The sequence below is a fragment of the Trichosurus vulpecula genome, chromosome 7 (assembly GCF_011100635.1).
Source record: "Trichosurus vulpecula isolate mTriVul1 chromosome 7, mTriVul1.pri, whole genome shotgun sequence".
NCBI classification, from domain to species: Eukaryota; Metazoa; Chordata; class Mammalia; order Diprotodontia; family Phalangeridae; genus Trichosurus; species Trichosurus vulpecula.
Genome location: NC_050579.1, coordinates 20385738 through 20406036, shown reverse-complemented (window position 1 = coordinate 20406036; position 20299 = coordinate 20385738). Strand labels below are relative to the sequence as shown.

Below are 20299 nucleotides of genomic sequence, written 5' to 3'. Positions count from 1 at the left end.
TATAAATAGTGGCCAAGAGATGGTTTCAGAGTCTGGGTTCAAGGCCTGCCTCTGTGTCCCCTTGAGTAAGTCACACAACCCTTCTGGGCTTACAGTTCCTCACTGGTAAAATGAGGGCTTAGACTTCCATATTATCCATGGCCTTCCTAGACCGAGGTGAATATCATCCCTCAGAGGCCGTATGGTAGAATGGATGGGATTCTAAACTAGGAATCAGAAGACCTGAATTCAAATCCTGCTTTATAGCTGTGTGAGTTTGGACCACTCGCTAAGCCTCTTTTGTCTCAGTTTCCAAATCTGTAAGCAGAGGTTGTGGACTAGATGGCCTCTGAGGCCCCTTCGGGCTGTGGATCTGGATCCACTGACTGGGGCTGAGTAGGGAGGAACTCTGGCCTCCCTGGAGCTCTCTGGATAATGGGAATAAGATTACATTAATTTTTTTCAGCCCCCAGGAGCTGCCCAGTCTTGTGTTTGGGCAAACAATATGCACAGACACCCGGGAAACAATCAAAGGAGCCTAGACGGGTGTGGCTGAGAAAGCGGGGTGGGGCAGCCAGGGCAGGACCATTTCGGAGAAGGGACCATGTGAGAGTAAGACTAAGCATACTAGCGCTCCCCATCCCCCTCCTCATTTGACTCTCCATTTCAGTCCCTCTGGCCTCCAACAGTTCATTTACCTAACAGTGACTAGTGCCCCTGCTAGGGTAGGGGAGGGAGGAGAGGGAAGCAGATACACCGAGCCCTGCCCCAGACACAAAGCACAGGGTTGGGCTCCCAAAAGAACTTCTCCCCTGCCTGGAGGAAGACAGGGGACCCTTAAGAGGGACATTTTTCCTTAGGGAGGGGGCAGCAGGAGGGAGTAGCCAGTGCATTGAAAAGAGCATAATACCGGCTCTGGAGGCAGAGAAACCTTCCCGGGGCCTGTTTCCTCATCTGTAAAATGAAGAGGTTGGACTGGATAGCTGATGAAGACCCTTCTACCTCTAGATCTGACCTACTGGGGACAACCAAAAGCCATCCCAGAAAATAGCTGATGTATCTTCTTCATCCTAATACCTGCCCTTCCACACCTTTCTCCCCACTAAGTCCAGTATCCTTCTCTCATCCCCCAAGGAAACGTGTTTCTCTCTCTCTCTCTCTCTCTCTCTCTCTCTCTCTCTCTCTCTCTCTCTCACACACACACACACACAATTGCTGTTACTCCATTTCCATCCATTGCCCAACCATCTCTTCCTGTCCTTCCGGGCCCACCATAGTGCTTCCTACCTAAGTGTGGTTCTTCCCTCCTCTACTCCCCACATTCCTAGAACATCTCTCCCTAGGAGCATGAATCACAGACCTGGCCCAGGGCTTCCAAAGGAGCATTTGCCAAAATTCTGCTCCCCAAGGGCGTGGATCCCCATGTCTCCTCCTGGCCAGGGCCCTGTGCCAGGCTTCACCAGTCCTAATGAAGATGGAACTGGATCTGTAAGGTTAAATATGTCAGCTGGCCAAGGGGACAGGTGCATTTTTACAAACTTTCAAAGTGCCGCACGTATATGGCCCCATGAATTAGAGTACTAGATTTAAAGACAGGAAGATCCGAGTTCAAATCTTGTCTCAGATACTTTCCACCTGTGTGATCCTGGGCAAATCACTTACCCTCTCTTAGCCTCAGTTTCCCCATCTCTAAAATGGGGCTACAAGGGATACCGGAAAGCTTTAACATTCAGTATTCTACCCTTAAGCAAGCACAAATATCCATAAATAACCTATAATCAGAGACAGGGGCAGCTAGATGGCAATATGGGCCTGGAGTCAGGAGGACCTCAGTTCAAATCCAGCCTCAGACACTTACTAGCTGTGTGACCCTGGACAAGTTACTTAACCCATTTGCCTCAGTTTCCTCATCTGTCAAATGAGCTGGAGAAGGAAATGACAAACCACTCCTGTATTTCATGTATGTATATATATATATAATAAAGACAGAAATACATAGACATACCCCCGGACATAATTAAGATAAGCCCTCTAAGCAGGAACCCCCTTTCCAAAGGGGTGATTGCACTGCAAATACTACTGATAGAAAAGAAGCAAAGGTCTATCGGGGGCCTTTTAATACCACCCCTTACATGAAGGGTCTCCCCGTTAAAATCACCACCTATAAGATGAAAGAATTGGACTAGGTGGCCTTTGAGCCCCATTCCGGCCCCAAACCTCCACCCCGATGCCTGTGTCCAGAGTGTTGTCACTCCACAGAGAGCACACTTAATGAATGTTCTTAGAATGATCAGATGGTTGCATTAACAAAGGTGTGTGCCTGTCCAGAAGGCTTCCATCTGCTCGTCGAGCTCCATGTGCCTACTCACTAAACTACACTGTCTCTATTCAGAGGTCTAGGGCTTATCTTTAGGGAGACTGTCCAGACCTAGGGAACAAAGAGGGTTTTGTGGGGGCCCCTGGACCCCTGCCCCAATTTGGATCAGTTGTCCAAGGTGAAGAGGACCGGGGAAGGGGCAGATGGGAGTCCGGATCGGTTTGTAGCGGAACACGATTGTTCTCCTCAATCACTGTCGTCCCTGCCTAGGACCACAAAATACTCTAAAGTTTAGTTTCTTCTTAAAAACCCGTCCTACCAGTTGGTTCGGAGTCCTCTTCCCCAGGCCCAGGGTGTGTGCATTAGTTGGGGGGGGAGTTGGAGGGAAAGCACAGCATGATGGGGGAGGAGGCAGTTGGGGGGAGGACCTTCTGGGTGGACCACGGAATCTCCCTCCTGAGCACATCTCTCCTTCTCCAGAGTGTGTCCTGGCTCAGACACTGTCACCCTCGAAGGGCCACAGACATTCCACAGAAGGGACCTTCCACCATTCCATCCATCTGGACCATGGGGTTCCCCCAAAGATGGCTCTCTCTGCTGCTCTTGCACCTAGTGACCAGTATCCCAACTGAAGCCAGCCCGGGTGAGTTGGCCAGGAATGGAGCGATGGGAGGTGGGGGCGTCTTTCCTCCTGGAGCCCTTGGGGGGAGTGTTGAAGGAGAAAAGAGTCAACTGGCCTGAATTTTCTGGGCATCTTTAAGGGTCAGAGAAAGACCATCTCAGTTGCTGGGCAATACCTGCTAGAATATACCTCCCAACACGTTCCCAGCAGACTTGGGGGTCTCATTCTAGAGAACTTGGCACCGAGTCAGTTCTTAGAGTACTGGAGAGGCTGATTCACTCAGACCCACCCTCTTCCCCAGCACCTGATGCTCACCTGAGTGAACATCCGGAAGGGAGCCCTGAAGCAAGATCTCCAGGGGGATGAAGTTGGTCCCTGGGTACCTCCCCTTCTTTGTCTTTAACTTCGCTCCTTTTCCCTCCCACGATCTCAGTGCTTTGATCAAAATGAGGCATGCTGGACTTAATCTCAGATGCATTTTTTTCTTTAAAATTGTATTCATGCCTTTTGCTTTTACATCAGAGTATTTTCTGGAAATACCTCCCACCTTCAGTCTGGAATTGAATCCTCCCTAATAATGAAGAAAAATGGTTAAGCAGAAATAGCCAGTCCAGTGACAGTCTGATAATGGATATAACATTTTTCTCTCCCTAAAACTTGAGTTTTTGAAAACAAGGATCATAAGATTTAGACTTTACAGGAACTGAGAAGCCTGCTAATCTAATCTCATTTTTATAGATATGTAAACTGAGTCTCAGAGGCATCTCAGTGACATAAGATCATAGATCTAGAGATGGAGGGCATCTCAGATGCCCTTAGCCCAACCCCCCCTTTCTTTTGCAGATGAAGAATTGAGGCACAGGTCACACTTGGAGAATGAGCCATTGAGAATCAAACCCAGGTCCTTAACTCTAAACTTGGTATCCTTCCACTGGGCCATAGTGCCTCTCCAGGCACCATCTACTTTAAGGCACACTTACAATTTTACAGTTGAAAAATTGATCATTATGTAAGTTCAGTGACTCATCATACATTATATTGAAAGGTTTGAGGCTGAAAGAGACCTCAAGGGCCATTTTATCTAAGATCCTCATTTTATAGGTGAGGAAATAAAGACCAGAGAAGAGAAAGGATTTGTCCAAGGTCCCACAGGTGAAAAAGGCAGCACTTGAATCCAGTTCCTCTGATTCCAAACCATCTTCCCACAATACCACTCTGCCTTGGTGGCTCTAATGACCTATAAAGCCCCAAATACAAGAGGAACTCTCATCAAGGGGGGACTTGGGGGAATCCCTCCCCTGGCAGTAAAGAGTCAGGTACCTGCCCCCTAAGAGCTAAGCAAGACCTTACAGATCTTCTAGCTCAACCACTCGGGAAGCTCAGGGTCCCACACCGGGATCCCCATTTGAGGCTTATCCGTGCTAAAGTCTTCAGTGGCTTCTAATGCACAAATGCATCTCTCCTCTGCGGTGGCAGGGCCAACTCTGTGTCACATCCATAAAAAGCATTTTAAGCCTCAGTTTCCCTACCTGAGCACAGGCTGTTCTTCTCTGGATTCCTAGGGTTGGCTTGGCTATAAAGGGAATAAGTAAAGCCGAGGATCTGAGGAGAAATTCTCTATCCTATGGCATCAGTGGTTGGGTGTGGGAGAGGGCACAAAAAGGAATGGGGAAGTAAAGGGTGTGTATGCTCCTAGTCAGCCCCCAGACGGGAAATCGAGACCAGTCAAAGAGACTCTCAAGACCCGTATTCAGACCAGCACCTGACTGGTTAATCGGAGGGTCCAAAGGGTTACCATACTTTCTTCTGCTCCCTATTCCTACCATTGCTATCCTCTCCAATCTGACCAGATATAGTTCTCGTAGAACTTGGGGGTTTCCAAACTTGAAGGCAACCTTAGAAATCATTTAATTCATTTTCCTTCCTTCTCTCATTTTACAGAAGAGGAAAAATCAAGGCCCAGAGGAATAAAATAAGTCGCCCAAAGTCTCTGAGTCACTCAGTGGCAGTGCTAGGACCAGAACCCAGATCTCCCGACTCCCAGCTTATGCTCTGTGCCTTTGCCCTGTGCTTGGTCTAGCTTCCCCCATGCCCCACCTGGCCAATGTCCTCATTCTTAGTTCCTCACTTTCAGCCAGAAGGCATAACTCTGGGGTGGGTCGAATGGTGGAGGAGGAAAGAGAAAGGCAATGGCAGCTGTTGGTTCATTTGCTCCCTAGACTTCAAGAGGCAGCCATCCGATAATGAAGGGCTGGGCTCTGGAGGGTGGGGACTAAGCACAAGCAGACACAGATTGTTCTTGACCAGTTTGGCGTAAAGGGTGTTGGCCCCACCAGTTGGCCCTTCCCAGCCTCTCTGCATCTAGAACTCTGTTCTCCTTTCCCTGTTTGAGAGGGTGTGTCTCTCTTCACTCATTGTAAGAGGGCTCCATGTCTCCCATCTCCTAGCTGAAACTGCCCCAGCGACATCCCATCCAGTTTGAGCAGCCAGTGCTTGGGGCCTTTGCTTTTCTAATTAAGACATGGTTTGGTTAATTGGGTCAGTGCTGGATGGAGTTCCCATAGTCTTAGAAAGTTACTTAGGTCACTGAAACATTCAGTGACTTACCCAGGGTGACATTACCAATATGTGTCAGAGTCAGGGATTGAATCCAGGACTCCTCGCTCTGAGGCCAGCCTCTCCACAGTTAACATGATCATAACTCATTTCTAGGTGAGTAGGTGTCTCCTCATCAGATCAGGAGCTCCCTGAGTGGATGAGAACAGCAGACCCTTCCCTATCAGGGTCTACTGTCTGGCTAACCCCAGGGACCTTGTTCCTTCTCACTTTCTCTTCTTATTCCCTCCTTGTTGTCATTCACCAGAGATCGATTACATCCCAGTCCTCACCAGGACTTTGGAAGGGAGCATCACCAGCTCTACCTTTACCCTCGATCAACCCAATGGCCAATTCAACAGCCCCAACATCAGTGACACCGATGACATATGGCTTGTGGTTGCCTTTAGCAACGGTATGTCTGCCCATGTAAATGTCTAGGGGTAAACGGGAATAGAAAGACCTCACTGTTCCTCTCTGCAAAATGGGAGATTTGACATGGGTGGGTTTGGGACTAGGTTTGATAATGTCGGTGGCAATGATGCCTGTCTGTTCTCTGGTTCTGGGTTCCATTTCCACTCCACCTCCCTTTTCTCAGACCTTCTGGTGTAAACCAAATTAAATTCAACAAACACTTACAAAGCTCCTACTATGTGCAAAACCAGGCAGCCTGGTGTAGACTGTAAGTAGAGAGTGGTAGCATATGTCATAAGAGTCAGGAGGAGCTGTGTTCAAATCCCACCATATTGGCTATGTGACTCTAGCAAAGTCACTCGAGTAATCTGGGCAACTCTCTAAGACTCTCAGAAAGAGAGTGGTGATCTGCTTTGGGAGAGGGGCTTTCTTCACTGGGAGCTCCCTATTCTGAAGAAACCACAGATATAAACAGCAAAAACATGCACAACGTTCTGGCTTTACAGAGATGAAAAAGAGTTCTATCCTTGCCTTCATCCCTCGAATCCTGCCCCTTGTGAATGAATCAAAAATTCACTTATTAAAAAAACTCACCGTGCACCAGGTACTGCCTTAAGCTAGGACACAAAAACAAAAATGAAAAATTCTCTGCCTTCAAGGAGCTTCCATTCTAGTGAGGGAGACAACACACACAGGGGGTTGGTGGCCAGGGTCTGGAAAATGGCAGAGATGGTGAGAGGGGGAATAGGTATTCTATGAAGGACCTACTGTGTGCAGGGGGCATTGGGAGAGATCCAAAGTTTAGATAAGACAATCTCCCTAGCCATACCTGACATGTAGTTGGGTGGGACAGCAATTCCCAGGGTGAGTTTTTCCCTGGCTAAGCGTGTTAGTTGGGACTGAAGTTGAGATTAGATTAGGAGGAACAGGATGGGTTCTCCCATTGGCTTCCACATCTCTGGGCCTGGTCCTTGAGGAGTCAATTGCTCTGAAAATCTCTGCTGCCTTCTTGGACTCCACAGCCATCCAGAACTTCACAGCTCCCCAGTCACCCCAAGGCATTCCCCATGCTTCAACATTTCTGGAGAAAAAATACTACATGACTATCCGGGCCAGTCGAGCACTTTACTCCGGTGAGACAAATGCCCAAGATATCCACATCCTCAGGGTGGGCAACGAGACCAATTGCACTGTGAATACATGCAACACTCCTCTGCCAGGTCCCGGTCCTTACAGGTAAGTCAGATGGGATGTTCTCCATTTTGCTTCTTCCGAGGGACCCCATGTTGAGCCCAGGAGCCCCAGGAATTCTCCTCAAATGTGCTTGGGAGCTGGAAAAGCGGGGGTGTCTCACCCCCCATTCACTGGATGGCACTGTGGTCAGAACGTCATAGGTTGAATCATTGACTGAACCTCCTGAGAAATTAAATGACTCAGTCACACAGGTAGTAGGCTCCAGAGGCTGGATTTGAACCCATGTCTTTTGTCTCTAAAGTCAGGGCTTTTTCCCACTGTAGCAGCCAGCTTGTTAACTCTAAGCTCTCCACCAACAGAGACCGAGAATCAGAGTCGTGGGATGGCAGTTTTTGTAAAACTTAAGGAGCTACATAAATGCTAGCTATCATTATTATTAAATCTGAGATTAGTTATTTTCCTGCCTGGGGGGCGTGGGGAGACTTTAGACTAAACATCTCTCCAAGGTCCCTTCCAGCTCTCTAGTCATGTTTCTTTGGCTCCAAACATTCTCTCTGGTTTTCTCATGTCCCGGAACACTCCCTCCTCCACTCCCCCTACTGACCTCCTTATTAAGTCCCTACAAAACCCCCACCTTCTACAGGAAGCCTTCTCTAGCCCCCCTTAGTTCCAGTACTTTCCCTCTGTTAATTATTTCCTGTTTTTCCTGGCTATCATTCACTAGGAATATGTTGGTTTGCCTGCCATCTTCCCTGTTGGATTGTAAGCTCCTTGAGGGCAATGACTGTCTTTTGCCTCCTTTTGTGTCCTTGGCACTTAGCTCAGTGCCTGGCATATTGTTGGTACTCAATCAATGCTTATTTGTTGATTGAGCTCCTGGGTCCATGAGCTATCTTTATGGTATCCCTGCATTGGGTGGTCAGCCCTGGACTAGGCAAAGTTGTAAGGTAGCTGGCCACTTCTGTTCTTTGGCTCATGGAGCTTCCTCCAACCTCTGTGCATCTCTCCTTTCATCCGAAGCCTAGCCATCTAACTTTCAAGGCCCAGCTTGGAGGCTCCCTCCACCCTGCAGCCTTCCCAGACTGCATTGTTTTTTCAGCTGTTTCTGTTGTGTCCAACTCTTCATGACCCCACTGGGGGTTTTGTGGGCAACCTGACTGCATTAACCCAAGGCAATCTTGTCTTTCTCAGAGACATTTCAAACATAGGCCATGGTGACCTCTATGGCTCCTTCTGGTTCTAAATCTATGATCCTGTGATCTTAGTAGCGGGATTCGTGTACCCTCAGGGGGCACCCATAGCTGTGATCTCAGGGTGGGAAGGGAAATCAGAACCTGTGTGGTTCGATCCAAACTTGAATATGTATCCTCTTGTAACACTCTGGACAAATGCAGCTTCTGCCCAAAGCCCTCTAGTGACAGGCACTTGCTACATACCAAGGAAGCTTGTTCCCCTTTGGGAAGCTTAGATTAAGTTTTTCCTGATATTGGTCTGATATCTGCTCCTCTGCCACCAATTCCTCTGAAACCAAACAGAGAAAGTCTCACCCCTTCTCCATGGTACAATGTCAGGTGTCACTCTCTCTTCTATGTGTGAGCCCTCTCTCCCACACCAGAAGGGGAGGACCCAGAGGAAAGGACCGCTGTCTTCTCCCTCTCTCATAAAACAGTCTAGCTGACCCGGTGTCAGCATAGACTTGTTAATACTATATAATTGTAGGCCTCATTCACTGGGGCAGGTTGGCCCAACTGCATTCTCTAGAAGCCTACACAGAGGGTCCATAATGACTCCAAATCCTGTGCTGTTTACTCTTGCCTACAGGGCCTCCCCAGCATGCAAAGTTTGCTTTCAGAAAAGCTCTCCTCTATTGAAAGGAGATATGGATGGTATCTAAAGATGACTTACACCCCAGAATCCCCAGGCTCCAGGTTCTGTTGGGGGTAGTAACCAGTTTAAAGCTACTGACTATGAATCCCTGCTAATGCATCCTACTAAACCAATCAGAAGACTATAAATTAAGTGCAAAGCCATTCATGAAATAGAATAAGAGATAATAATATAGGGTTAAATCAGCACTTGACACTCCTGGCACCCATTCCCAAGTGGCTGCCTTCTATGGCCCCACCCCCACCCCAGCCCCACAATGGGTCTCTCAGGGAACATTAATCAGCCTTAGCCATTGGCATCTCCTGCACAGCAGAAGGATGGGTCTGTTACTCAGAGCAGGCACTATGGGATGTCACTGATGGACAGCTGCCTCTCCAACCTTAGGGGACTGGATGGACTAACAGACAGTGCCTTACTCCTCTTTTGGCTCAAAGGCCAGTGAACATGATCAGTTGTAGGTCTAGACAACTGCTTCCCTTGCCTGCCCCTGACCCCGCCCCCGCCAGGGCTGGCTTCCTCTGGTGGGCTCCCACATCCTCCCTCAAGCCTCTGGTCGCTCCTGTCCCCATCCCCAGTCTTCAGTCTCATGTGATTTTTCCACATCTGTATCCTTGCACTTCAAATCAAAGCTCCTCCCTACCTAAATGCTTTGAAAAACGTCCTGCTCTGGGGAACCCTGCCTACATTGTAGTTCCCCTGCACAGGCTTCTGGAGGACGTAGTTCAGAGACTCTGCCCCAACAGACGAAGTTCTCAGGCCATCGCTAACTCCTGACATGAAATACAGTGTCTGCCCATGAGGAGCTTACAGCTTGGCTGAGTTCACAGTCAGGTGTTGGTTATAATAGGGAGTCCCGAGCAGATGTTGGAAGTCCCTTTTGTTAGCTCTGCTCCTGAGGGCAGGGACAAGGACCAAGGTGGGTGAAGCAACAGGCCACTGATTCTGGCTCATTTTAAGGAAGACGTTTCCAGAGATCTCCAAGCACAAGATGAAGGACCATTTATCAGGGACATTATGGAGGGGGAGGGGGTTCCTGCTCAGACAGACTAGGCTGGAGAATCTCAGAAGACCCTCCTAACTTGAAATTCTACTGAAGGTTTCCTAGTTTGCAGTAGATAGAGCTCTGGGCCTAGAATCAGGAAGACCTGAATTCAAATCCAGCCTCAGTCACTTACTAGCTGTGTGACCCTGGGCAAGTCACTTAACCTGTCTGCCTAGTTTCCTTGATTGTAAAATAAGGATAGCACTAGTGCTTAATCATAGGGTTGTCATGAGGTACAAATGAAACACTAAATATAAAGTGCTTAGTCCAGTACCTGGCACATAGTAGGTACTTCATAATTGCCCCTTCCCTTCTCTCCCTCCCTCCTTTCTTCCCTCCTTCCTCCCTCCCTCCCTCCCTTCCTTCCTTCCTCTCTCCCTTTCTCCCTCCCTCTCCTTCCTTTCTCCTTCCCTTTCTTCCTCCCTCTCCTTCCTTCCTTCCTCCCTCCCTCTCCTCCTTCCTTCCTTCCTTCGTTCCTTCCTTCCTCCCTCCCTTTCTCCCTTCCTTCCTCCCTCTCTCTCCTCCTTCCTTCCTTCTTCCTTCCTTCCTTCCTTCCTTCCTTCCTTCCTTCCTTCCTCCTTTCCTTATTTTGGGCCTCCTGGCCTCAGTGACTGTGGCCTGGTCCATACAACAAAGCATGAACCAACCTAATCTCCCTACAAGGGAAGGGCTACCTGGGTTATTGTTCTCACTGACCAACCCTCATACCCTAGGGTATCATTCTCCTCCTTCCCCTGTCTGGTAGATCAATGGTTGGCCCCAGAGACACACACCTAGGTAGATTGACAGGGCAGCTTAGAAGAGGCATTGGCTCTGACAACCCCAGGTTGGAGAACAGGGTGGCTTATCTCTGAGGTTCCCTCACTGGAGATACTCTGTCCTCTCCATTCAGGGTGAAGTTCTTGGTAATGAATAACAATGGCCCAGTGGCAGAAACAAAGTGGTCTGAGGACATCACCCTGATAAAACGTAACTATTCCATCCAGAGATATCCTTGAGAGTGGTGATCTCTGCTAATGTCCCAAACCGGAGACTGGAGTGGGTGGGGAGAACCTTAGGGGGGTGGCAGTCTGAAAAGGGCCTGGGAAGGGTATTCCGGGGACTTGGAAAGCCAAGGGGCAACAGGGATAGAAAGGGGCCTGAGAAACTTGAAGATTAGAAAGATGGTGGTCCCCTCTGACCCATCCTTTACCCAAAAGATAATCCTTTCCTTCCCTGCTTGTGGCTGGTCCTGCCCGCATCCCATCCTGATGCCTCAGCGGTCGAGCTCTCTGAGTCCCGTGTCCCCAAGAGTGCGGGTACCATTGTCATCATAGTAATCCTGTCCATACTGCTCGCTCTCCTGTTCCTTGCTCTTGTGGCCCTGTTTGTCTACACTTGGTGAGTTCAGACCTGCCCCCAAAGGTGCTAGAGTGTTGAGGGGGGTGGGGAGAAGGAGCTTGGTGTGTATGTGTGTGTATGTGTGTGTGTAATGACAGACTTAGAGAGAAATGTGTGTAATGAGAGACTTAGAGAGAAACAGAGGCAAACAGGGGTAAAACCAGGACTATCTCCTTTAAAAATTCCTGACAGCACAACATAGTGGGATGTTTGGGTTGGGAGCCTAAGTTCAAACTGAGGCTTCGCCATTTGCCATAGGTGTGGATTTGGGTGCCATTTTCCTTTTGAGCCTCAGTTTCCTCATGTGAAAAAGAGGGGGTTGGATGAAATGGCCTCTGAGGTCCCACCAGTTCTTGGTCTGTGATCCTATGATCTCTTTGATCTTATGTTACTGACATTTCCCAGTGCATCTCTTCCCCTTCCCTTCTCAAGAGCCATTTTGTATAACAAAGAATAAAAAAGAGGAAATCAAAAATGGTTCAGCAAAATTAACATTGTATGCAATGTTCCCTACACATGGCCCCCCACCTTTGCTATTAGATTGTAAAATTCTTGAGTTAGGGACTTTTATTTATTTTTTTATTCCCCAGCACTTAGCACAGTGCCTGGCACATAGTAGGTGCTCAATAAATGTTTATTGATTGATTATTTGCAAAGAAGGGAAAGTACAAGGCCACCTCTTAACTAACCCTACCTTGGTCTGGGTACTCTCCTTGATCATGACCTCCAAAACATCTTTCCCTAGACCCAGTAGGGTCATGGAGGGATGGAGGGAGGAAAGTAAGAGCCACACTCCTCAGAGGTTGCCAGGAAGAAATCTCAATAATCTCAGATATGCAGATGATACCACACTGATGGCAGACTGTGGAAAAGAATTAAGAAGCCCCTTGATGGGGTTAAAGAGGAGGATGTAAAAGCTGGCTCACAGCTTAACATCAATAAACTGAGATCTTAGCAACTTGATTCCTGATAAATAGAGGGGGAAGAAACCAAAGCAGTGTCAGATTTTCTATTCTTGAGCTCAAAGATCACTGTAGACGGCAACTGCAGCCATGAAATTAAAAGACACTTGTTCCTTGGGAGAAAGCGATGGCAAACCCGAACAGCAGACCAAAAGGCAGAGACACCACCTTGCTGACAAAGATCCATATGGTCAAAGCTGTGGTTTCTCTAGTAGCAAAGCCGAGCGCCATGGAATCGATGCTTGGGAATTGTGGTGCTGGAGAAGACTTTTGAGAGTCCCTTGGATAGCAAGGAGATCAAATCAGTTAATACTTAAAGAATCCATTCAGGTGATTCACTGGAAAGTCAAATATAAAAGCTGAAGCTTAAATATTTTGGCCAAATCATGAGAAGAGGGGACTCATTGGAAAAGGCCCTCATGTTGGGAAAGACTGAAGGCAAAAGGAAAAGGGGACGGCAGAGGATGAGAGGGATAGAGAACGTCATGGAAACAACAAACACGAACTTGGACAGACGTTGAGAGATAGTGGAGGACAGAAGGGTCTGGTGTGTATGGTCTATAGGATCATCAAGAGTCAGACACAACTGAATGACTGAACGACAATCCAAACACTGTAATAATTCTGAGGCTTGTTATTATTATTTGATGGAAACTATGATTTTATTGGTATAGAGATGTCCTGGTGAGGAAACTCCCTCCACCAATATGTAGACAACTTTTTCACAAACAACGATCTTAAAGAGTTGTCTGGGGCACTGGGAGGTTGAAGGACCTTCCCAGAATCCTACATAGCCAATGCCATCACAGGAGGGACCTGAAGCTGGATGTCCCTGAGTCCAAAGCTGGCTCTCTATCTACTGTGCCAACACCTTCTTCTAATGCTCCCTCCCTTGGTGCACATCTCAACCTAGCTATGGCTCTGGCTCATTGGTACATAGGTCTAGAGCTGGAGGAGACCACCCAGAGGTCATTTACCCCCTTATTTTATAGCCTAAGAAACTGAGGCACAGAGCTCACCTGACTTACCCAAGATCACAGAGATAGTGTCAGAGGTAGGATTTGAAGCTAGGTTCTCTGATTCTAGGGCCAGGGATCTTCTTTCTTCTAGAAAATTGGGTGGTACAGTGGTTAAAGTACTAGGTTTGGAGTCATAAAACCTGAGTTCGAATCTAGCCTTGGATACTTATTAGCTATAGAAATGCTGTGTTCTTATTATTATCATACTTTAAGCTTGACAAAGTTCTTTATGTGTGTACACTCTGTCACTGGATTTCCCAGGTGGAGGAAACAATTTGGGCAAAGGTGAAGGAATTGAGCCCGGAGTATTCCCAGAACAATGATGTTCAGTTGTTTGTAGTCAAGTCCAACTCTCTGTGACCCCATTTGGAGTTTTCTTGGCAAAGATACCAAATGGAGTGGTTTGTCATTTCCTTCTCCAGCTTTTTTTACAGATGTGGAAACTGAGGCAAACAGGGTAAAGTGACTTGCCCAGGGTCACACAGCTAGTAAGCATCTGAGGCCAGATTTGAACTCATGGAGAGGAGTCTTCCTGACTCCAAATCTAGTGGTCCAGGTACTATGGTGCCACCTACCTGTCCAGGCCAGCAACAACAACTTAGCTAAAATAAAGGATTCTCATGGAGGAGGCCTGAAAACCCAGGGAGACAGGACCAGTTGAGGTAAAGGGCTTTGAATGCCAGATCGAAGAACACAGGAGGATAGGTCCAGAGCTGGAAGGGACCTCAGTACAGTCTCGTCCAATCCCCTGATTCTACCGAGAGGGAAACAGGCCTGGAGAGAGATCATAAGGTCATCGATCTAAGTTTGGAAGGGACCTTGGGACCTCCCAGCCCAAACTCCTCCTTTTACAGTGAGGGAAACTGAGGCCCAGAGAGGAGAAGGGACCTGCCCCGGCTGGTCAGTGGGAAAACTGGGATTTTGGGCTTTGTGGGGGCCACAGGCAAGGGAGCAGGTTGTTTCTCTGATGTATCTGAGTGCTTTCTTCAGGAGGACTGCAGGAGGACTAGACCAGTCCAACTGTCCAGTCAAGAGATCATGCAAATTTGAACTGGCTGAGGACAGTGTAGTTTGTACGGTGCCTGAGGGCTTGCAGAGCCTTTAGGTGTCTTACATTGTGTAGGCGGCTGGACAGTGCAGGGCAGAGTCAGGAAGCCCCGAGTTCAAGTCCTGTCTTCCTAGACGTGTCATCCTGAGCAAGTGCCTTAGCCTCTCTCAGCCTCAATGTCCTCATTTGTAAAACAGGTCTAACGGCAGCACCCACCTCCCAGACTGGTCCTGAGGATCAAGCGAGATAAATTATGTAAAGCACTTTGTGAAATTAAGAGTGCTGTGTAGACGCCAGCTCCCATCATCATCCCCACCATCATCCGACCTTCCCAGTGACCTCGGGAGGCAGGCGATGGTATTTATACCCGTTTTACTAATAAGAAACTGAGGCTGAGAGGGTTTAAGCAGCTTGTCCAGGGTAGCAAAGCGTCAAGGTGTCTGAGCCAATATTCAAACCCAGATATACCCGATTTCCAGTCCAGTGCCCTATGGACCGCAACACCTCAGCTTCGTCTTCAAGAATGACTTCTCCATCTTCTGGTTCAGCCTTGCCAGAATGGCCCGCCCATCCAAGTGCCCTGGCTCCCTGTGCAATGGGGGATAGTGCCTTTGGGAGTGGCCCAGGTATCTAACACTGTCTCTCTCTGTCTTTGTGTCTCTGTCTGCCTGTCTGTCTCTGTGTGTGTCTCCCTCCCCATCTCTCTCTCTCTCTTTGTCTTCCCCCATCTCTCCCTCTGTATCTCTCTCTCCCCACCTCTCTGTCTGTCTCTGTCTCTCTCACCCTGTATCTCTCTCTCTGTCTCTCTGTGTCTCTGTGTCTCTCTATCTGCCTGTCTGTCTCTCTCTCTCTCTCTCTCTCTCTCTCTCTCTCTCTCTCTCTGTGACAGCTTTGACATTTGTGGGACCAAGGAGATCTCTGCACCAGTGGAGTCTGTTCAAGTGAGGAAATACAACACTCACCACACCTACAGCTCACCTGACGCTGGGAGAAGCTGAGGATTCTCTGCGTGAGCGCAGCTGCCTCACTCCAGGATGTCTCATCCCTGTCCCACTCCCCGCCCCCTCCTTTTCACTCCCTGGCTCTCCTGACCCCAGGCCCAGCTTCCCATCTGCTTGGACTTCTGCACCCCCAGGACCCCTTCATCCTCCTGACCCTAGAGAGGCAGGAAGCCTCCTGGGAGCAGGGCTGTGGGGAGCCGGTCTTGGAGTCAGTGCGCCAGAGTCAATCCTTAGTTCTGCCATGTTTGACCTTAGGCAAGTCATTGAACCTCTCTTCATTCCAAGGAAGGAGATGGCCTCTGTGGTCCCTTCCAGCTCTCAATTTGTGATCCTCCTTGGGATCATCCCTAGAAGGGAACTCAGAGGTCATCTCACTTTACAGACGAGGAAACTGAGGCCCAGAGGGGGACCTTGCTCAGTCACAAGGCCCTTAGAACCATAAGAACATGGGTCTAAAGCAATAAGGGACTTTCAAGGCCATCTAGTCCAACCCCTGCATTTTACATGTGGGGAAACTGAGTCCTGGAGTCATGAAGACACTCAAGGTTACAACTGCAGAGTTGGGATTAGAACTCGATTCCTCTGGCACTCCCCTTCCCCCCCATCCTCCAGATCCTGCTCTGCCACCTGGGGCTGAGACCTCAGGCACCTGCTTTCCCTCTGGGATCTCCAGTTCTATCCCCACCCCCATCCATTACACACACCCACACACACACACACACACACACACACACACACACACACCCCACCACCACCACCGCCACCATCTACAGTGTATGGAAAACCTGGAGTTTTGCTCTTCTTCCCTCCTCGGGATGAATAGAATGCTGCCTCCAGCCTCAGCCTCTTCTTATCTAATCAAGCCAAACAGCTAATATTTGCTGAGTTCATTGAGCCTCTATCTTGAGCCTGGCATTCAAAACCAAACCAAACCAAAGCAAACCCACAGGCTCGAGCAGAGACCTGGGCCACTGGGCCAACTCTGGGAATAGCTAGCTGGAGGGGGGCTGTTCCTGTCAGGGAGCCCCCTCCCCATTAGTCTCTGACAGCTGGACTGGCCAGGGTATTTCCTAGAGAAGGTGGGATTTCTTGATCAGCTGAAGTCAGATCTAATCCTTTAACTACAGATAAGCAAGCTGGGTAGGGAAGCAGGGTTCCAGCTTGGGTTCGCCCCCCTTCTCTGCTGCACCCCCAGACACACACATCTGTCTCCAGGAGGTTCTAAATCCCTGTAACTCTTTTATTGGCTAAAGCAAACACATTCTGTTCCAGTGGCCCCAGAAATGCTGTGATGAATTGCTCTCTGGGAACTGATGCCTATGAACCTGCCTGGGGAGCTGCAGTGGCCTTGGTCTGGGGAGAGAGGAGGATGAGAAGGAAGAAGACAAGAAGAAGGCCTAGCCCCTGCTGATGGCACAGGGTGCTACCCAGACTCACCCTGTCTCACCCTCAGCTATTCACTTCCCTCCCAAAGAGTCACGGTGACTTTGACACTTGGGACTTCAAGCTAGGTCATACAGGAATGGTCAAAGGAAGCTGGGGTGCTAGGCCTAAGAAGAGAAGGCTGGGGGATGGGTTGGGGGACATGGGAAGCTGGGAGACATGACAGGCATCTTCAAGTGTTTGAAGGGAGATCACCTAGAACTCATTCTAGAACTGGAACTCATTCTGCCTGGCCCCAGAAGAACTTATGGATGGAAGGTTTTACAACTTCAATTAATGTTGGAGGTCAAGAAAGACTTCTTAACCATCAATGAGAGCTGTCCAGCAGCACAACGGGCTGCCCTGGGAGGTGGTGGCTCCTCTGTGCTGGAGGTGTTTAGGCAGAGGCTACTCAGCTGACCCATCACCAGGGATGAGAGAGAGGGAGGTAGGGAGAGAGAGAGACAGAGAGACAGAGCAGAGAGACAGAGACAGAGAGGATCTGGGATTCTTTGGTGAGTGAAAGCTATGAACACAAAAGGGGAGGTCACAGGGCAGAGACTGGGCAGGTCAGCATCTCCCAGCATTCCCTGTGTGGCAAATATGGAACTTGGCCCAAGTGTTCTCTCATGGATAGTAAAGACTAAGAATCTGGTTGACCCTCCAACATCAGGATACAGGGAAGAGCCCTGCTTCTGAGGTCTGAGGACTTGGGTTCAAATCTTGCCCCTGCCCCTTGCTATCCTCGTGATCTTTGTGACCTTATCACCTCCCTTAATCTCAGTTTCCTCACCTGGACTCAACGGACTGTAGGGTCTCTTCCCACTGCAGACCTCAGACCCTCCCCATGCCCTCTTCCTTCCAGGTCCAGCTCAGGCGCCACCTCCTCCAGGGGACCTTTCTCGAACCATATCCGCTCCTCCCTCCCCACCAGCTTAAAGTGAGCGCTCCTGCCTCAAGCCGGTCCTATCCCATCTTCCCTTGTATACACTTCTGTACTTGCTATTTCCCTTTGATTAAATAATGCAGCCCTTGAGGTGCATCGTTTTTGAGCTTCGTATCTCCTCCAGAGCCCAGCAGAGGGCGTCACATGTAATAGGCACTTCATGTTTACTAAACTGAATTGAATTGAATGGTGCTAGAAAGGACCTTGGAAGCCATAGAGTCCGGTTCCTTATTTTACAAATGAGGAAACTGAGGAACAGAGAGGTGAAGTCACTTGGCCAGGGTCACAAGGCTAGGAAGTATCCAAAGGGGACATTTGAGCCCAGATTTTCTTGACTCCATGGCTGGTGCCCTGTGCTCTATTCTAGGACCCCAGATATGTGTGAGCTTGGGCGGGTGATTGGAGCCTCTCTGGCCTCAGCTCCTCCTGTGTAAAGTGAAGGGGGTGAGAGCTGGACTGGATGTGCCTTAAGGTCCCTTCTGGCTCCGGATCTATGATCGAGGAATGAAGAGCATTTAGAAGAGTGAATGGGCTTGGTGGGCTGGGAGGGCTTCCTGGAGGAGAGGAGGCTTGGCCAGAGGATGAGGCCTTCCTGACCACCAGCCATATGTCCAGCTCCATGCCTAGCGCTGTGAGGGATGGAGCAGGAGACACAGACCTTGCCCTCCTCAAGAGGCTTACAGTCCAGTTGGAAAACCAGGCCATGTACACATGAAAAGAGCCAGTAGTATCCTGTAGATCAGGAGGCAGAGTATTGGCTCTGGTTGCAAAAGACCTGGGTTCAGATCCCACCCCTGATGTAATCTACCTGTGTGAACTCGGGCAGTCACTCCATGCAGATCATTCAGCCTCTCTGGGTGTCAGTTTCCTCATTTATAAAACACAGAACTTGGGCTTGATGACTCTAAGGTCCATCCCACGATCCCTGACATCTCCAAAGGAAGTAGGGCTTGGGACTTGGGGCCCAGGAAAGAAGGGAAGCTGGCCTGCCTAAAGCTAGATGCTGGGTAGAAAGTGGGCCAGTGGAGCCCCAGGGGGGCATCAGGCCAGCCCTCCTACCTGCAGGAGGCTGGGGACCCCTTTATCTGTTCCACAGAGGGCCCAGCTTGGCCATTGTGCTCACTTCGTTCATTTTCCCAGAAAATAGGGTAAGCTGTCTCTATTCAGTTTGAGGACCCAGAGCCAGAGAAACATCAGCTGAGCTGAGCCAGGGGAACAAAGGGTGACCAGAGAGACTCCCGGCTAGCCTTATATGATGCTTCCTCTCCCTCCTTGCATGCCGCTTCCAAAGGCAGAAGTCAGGGCTCACAAAATGGAAACATGACTCAGTCTAGTTTATAGCTTTTATGAGGCAGTGTTCCCAGGCAGGCTGGACAGAGAGGGGAAGACATCAGAAGGGGGAGGAGAGAGGACAAGGGAAGAGAGACAGAATGGACTTCTGGAACTCAACAGGGTTCCAGCATTTGGGACTGGGAGCCAGAAAGCAGTGCTGTAACTAGGACAGACCACTGGGGCTTTGGCCCAGAGGTGAAGAAGTTTAGAGGGCATTTCTAGAAGCCCGTGTACTTCAGCAGGTAGAAACAACGAACTAGCAATAATATGCCAACAGTGGTCTCTAACTCTCTGGTCTCTGTCTCCCCACCACCATTAGAGGGCTGTATCCTAGGCTAAGGTCCAGTGACTCTCCTCTCCCCATTTCCATCCCACACTCTGCTGAATTTGTCTTAAAAGGTTGATTTAAGAATATCTTTTCATATTGGTTGCCCCAGTTACCATAATCATTCATTATGTCTTGGCCAAGAGAGGAGAAATGTACCATTGCCTCCAAGTGTGGCTGGTTGTCACCTTCTCTGGGGTCCTCCATAGACATTTCTTTCACAACTGAGGGAGTCTTAAACCTTGGATAGAGGCAAAAGTCAAGGGCAGATTAATAAGGAGACAAGTGAGGGTCTAACGATCCACAGACTGCACAAAGAATAGAGGAGAAGGATCCCTAAGATCAGGGGGAGTGTGACCTGGGGTGAAACCAAGAGGGACTTTGGTCTCCTTGGTGCTTTTCCTCCTGCTCCTTCAAGGCTCAGTTCGAGAACATTGGACTTGGAGTGTGGGGATCTTGGTGAAATCCCGCTTTGTACACTTATTGCCCTTCTCCATGCCTCAGTTTCCTCATCTGTAAAAAGAGGATAACAATGTTTGTACTTCATAGTTGCTTTGAGGAAAGGGCTTTATAATCCTTTTAAATGTTGCAATAAAAGTTATTTCAGAGTCATTACATTTATCTTTGTAGCACCTGGAGATATCTCCTAACTCAAGAAGTGAGTCCCCCAAAGAGAGCTCCCCTATATTCAAGGTACTCTGTGAATACTCATCCATGGCTCATAAACCCTCACAGATGGGAAATTTATCCTTTTGGGGTCTTTCTCATTCTCTCTTTCCTCTCACCAGAACATATGGTTTGGAATTCTCTCTGT

The 20299-nt window shown here is 49.0% G+C and overlaps 1 protein-coding gene across 1 annotated transcript; it reads left to right on the top strand.

Annotated features, from left to right (window-relative positions):
• The first annotated feature begins 1401 nt into the window (after window positions 1-1401).
• LOC118857446 (uroplakin-3b-like protein 1) lies at window positions 1402-15457 on the top strand. Its single transcript, XM_036768126.1, is given in 9 exon segments — window positions 1402-1467; window positions 2777-2827; window positions 2829-2868; window positions 2871-2939; window positions 5782-5928; window positions 6950-7163; window positions 10943-11019; window positions 11310-11430; window positions 15349-15457. Coding segments are annotated over 9 exon segments (894 nt in total).
• The last annotated feature ends 4842 nt before the right edge of the window (window positions 15458-20299 follow it).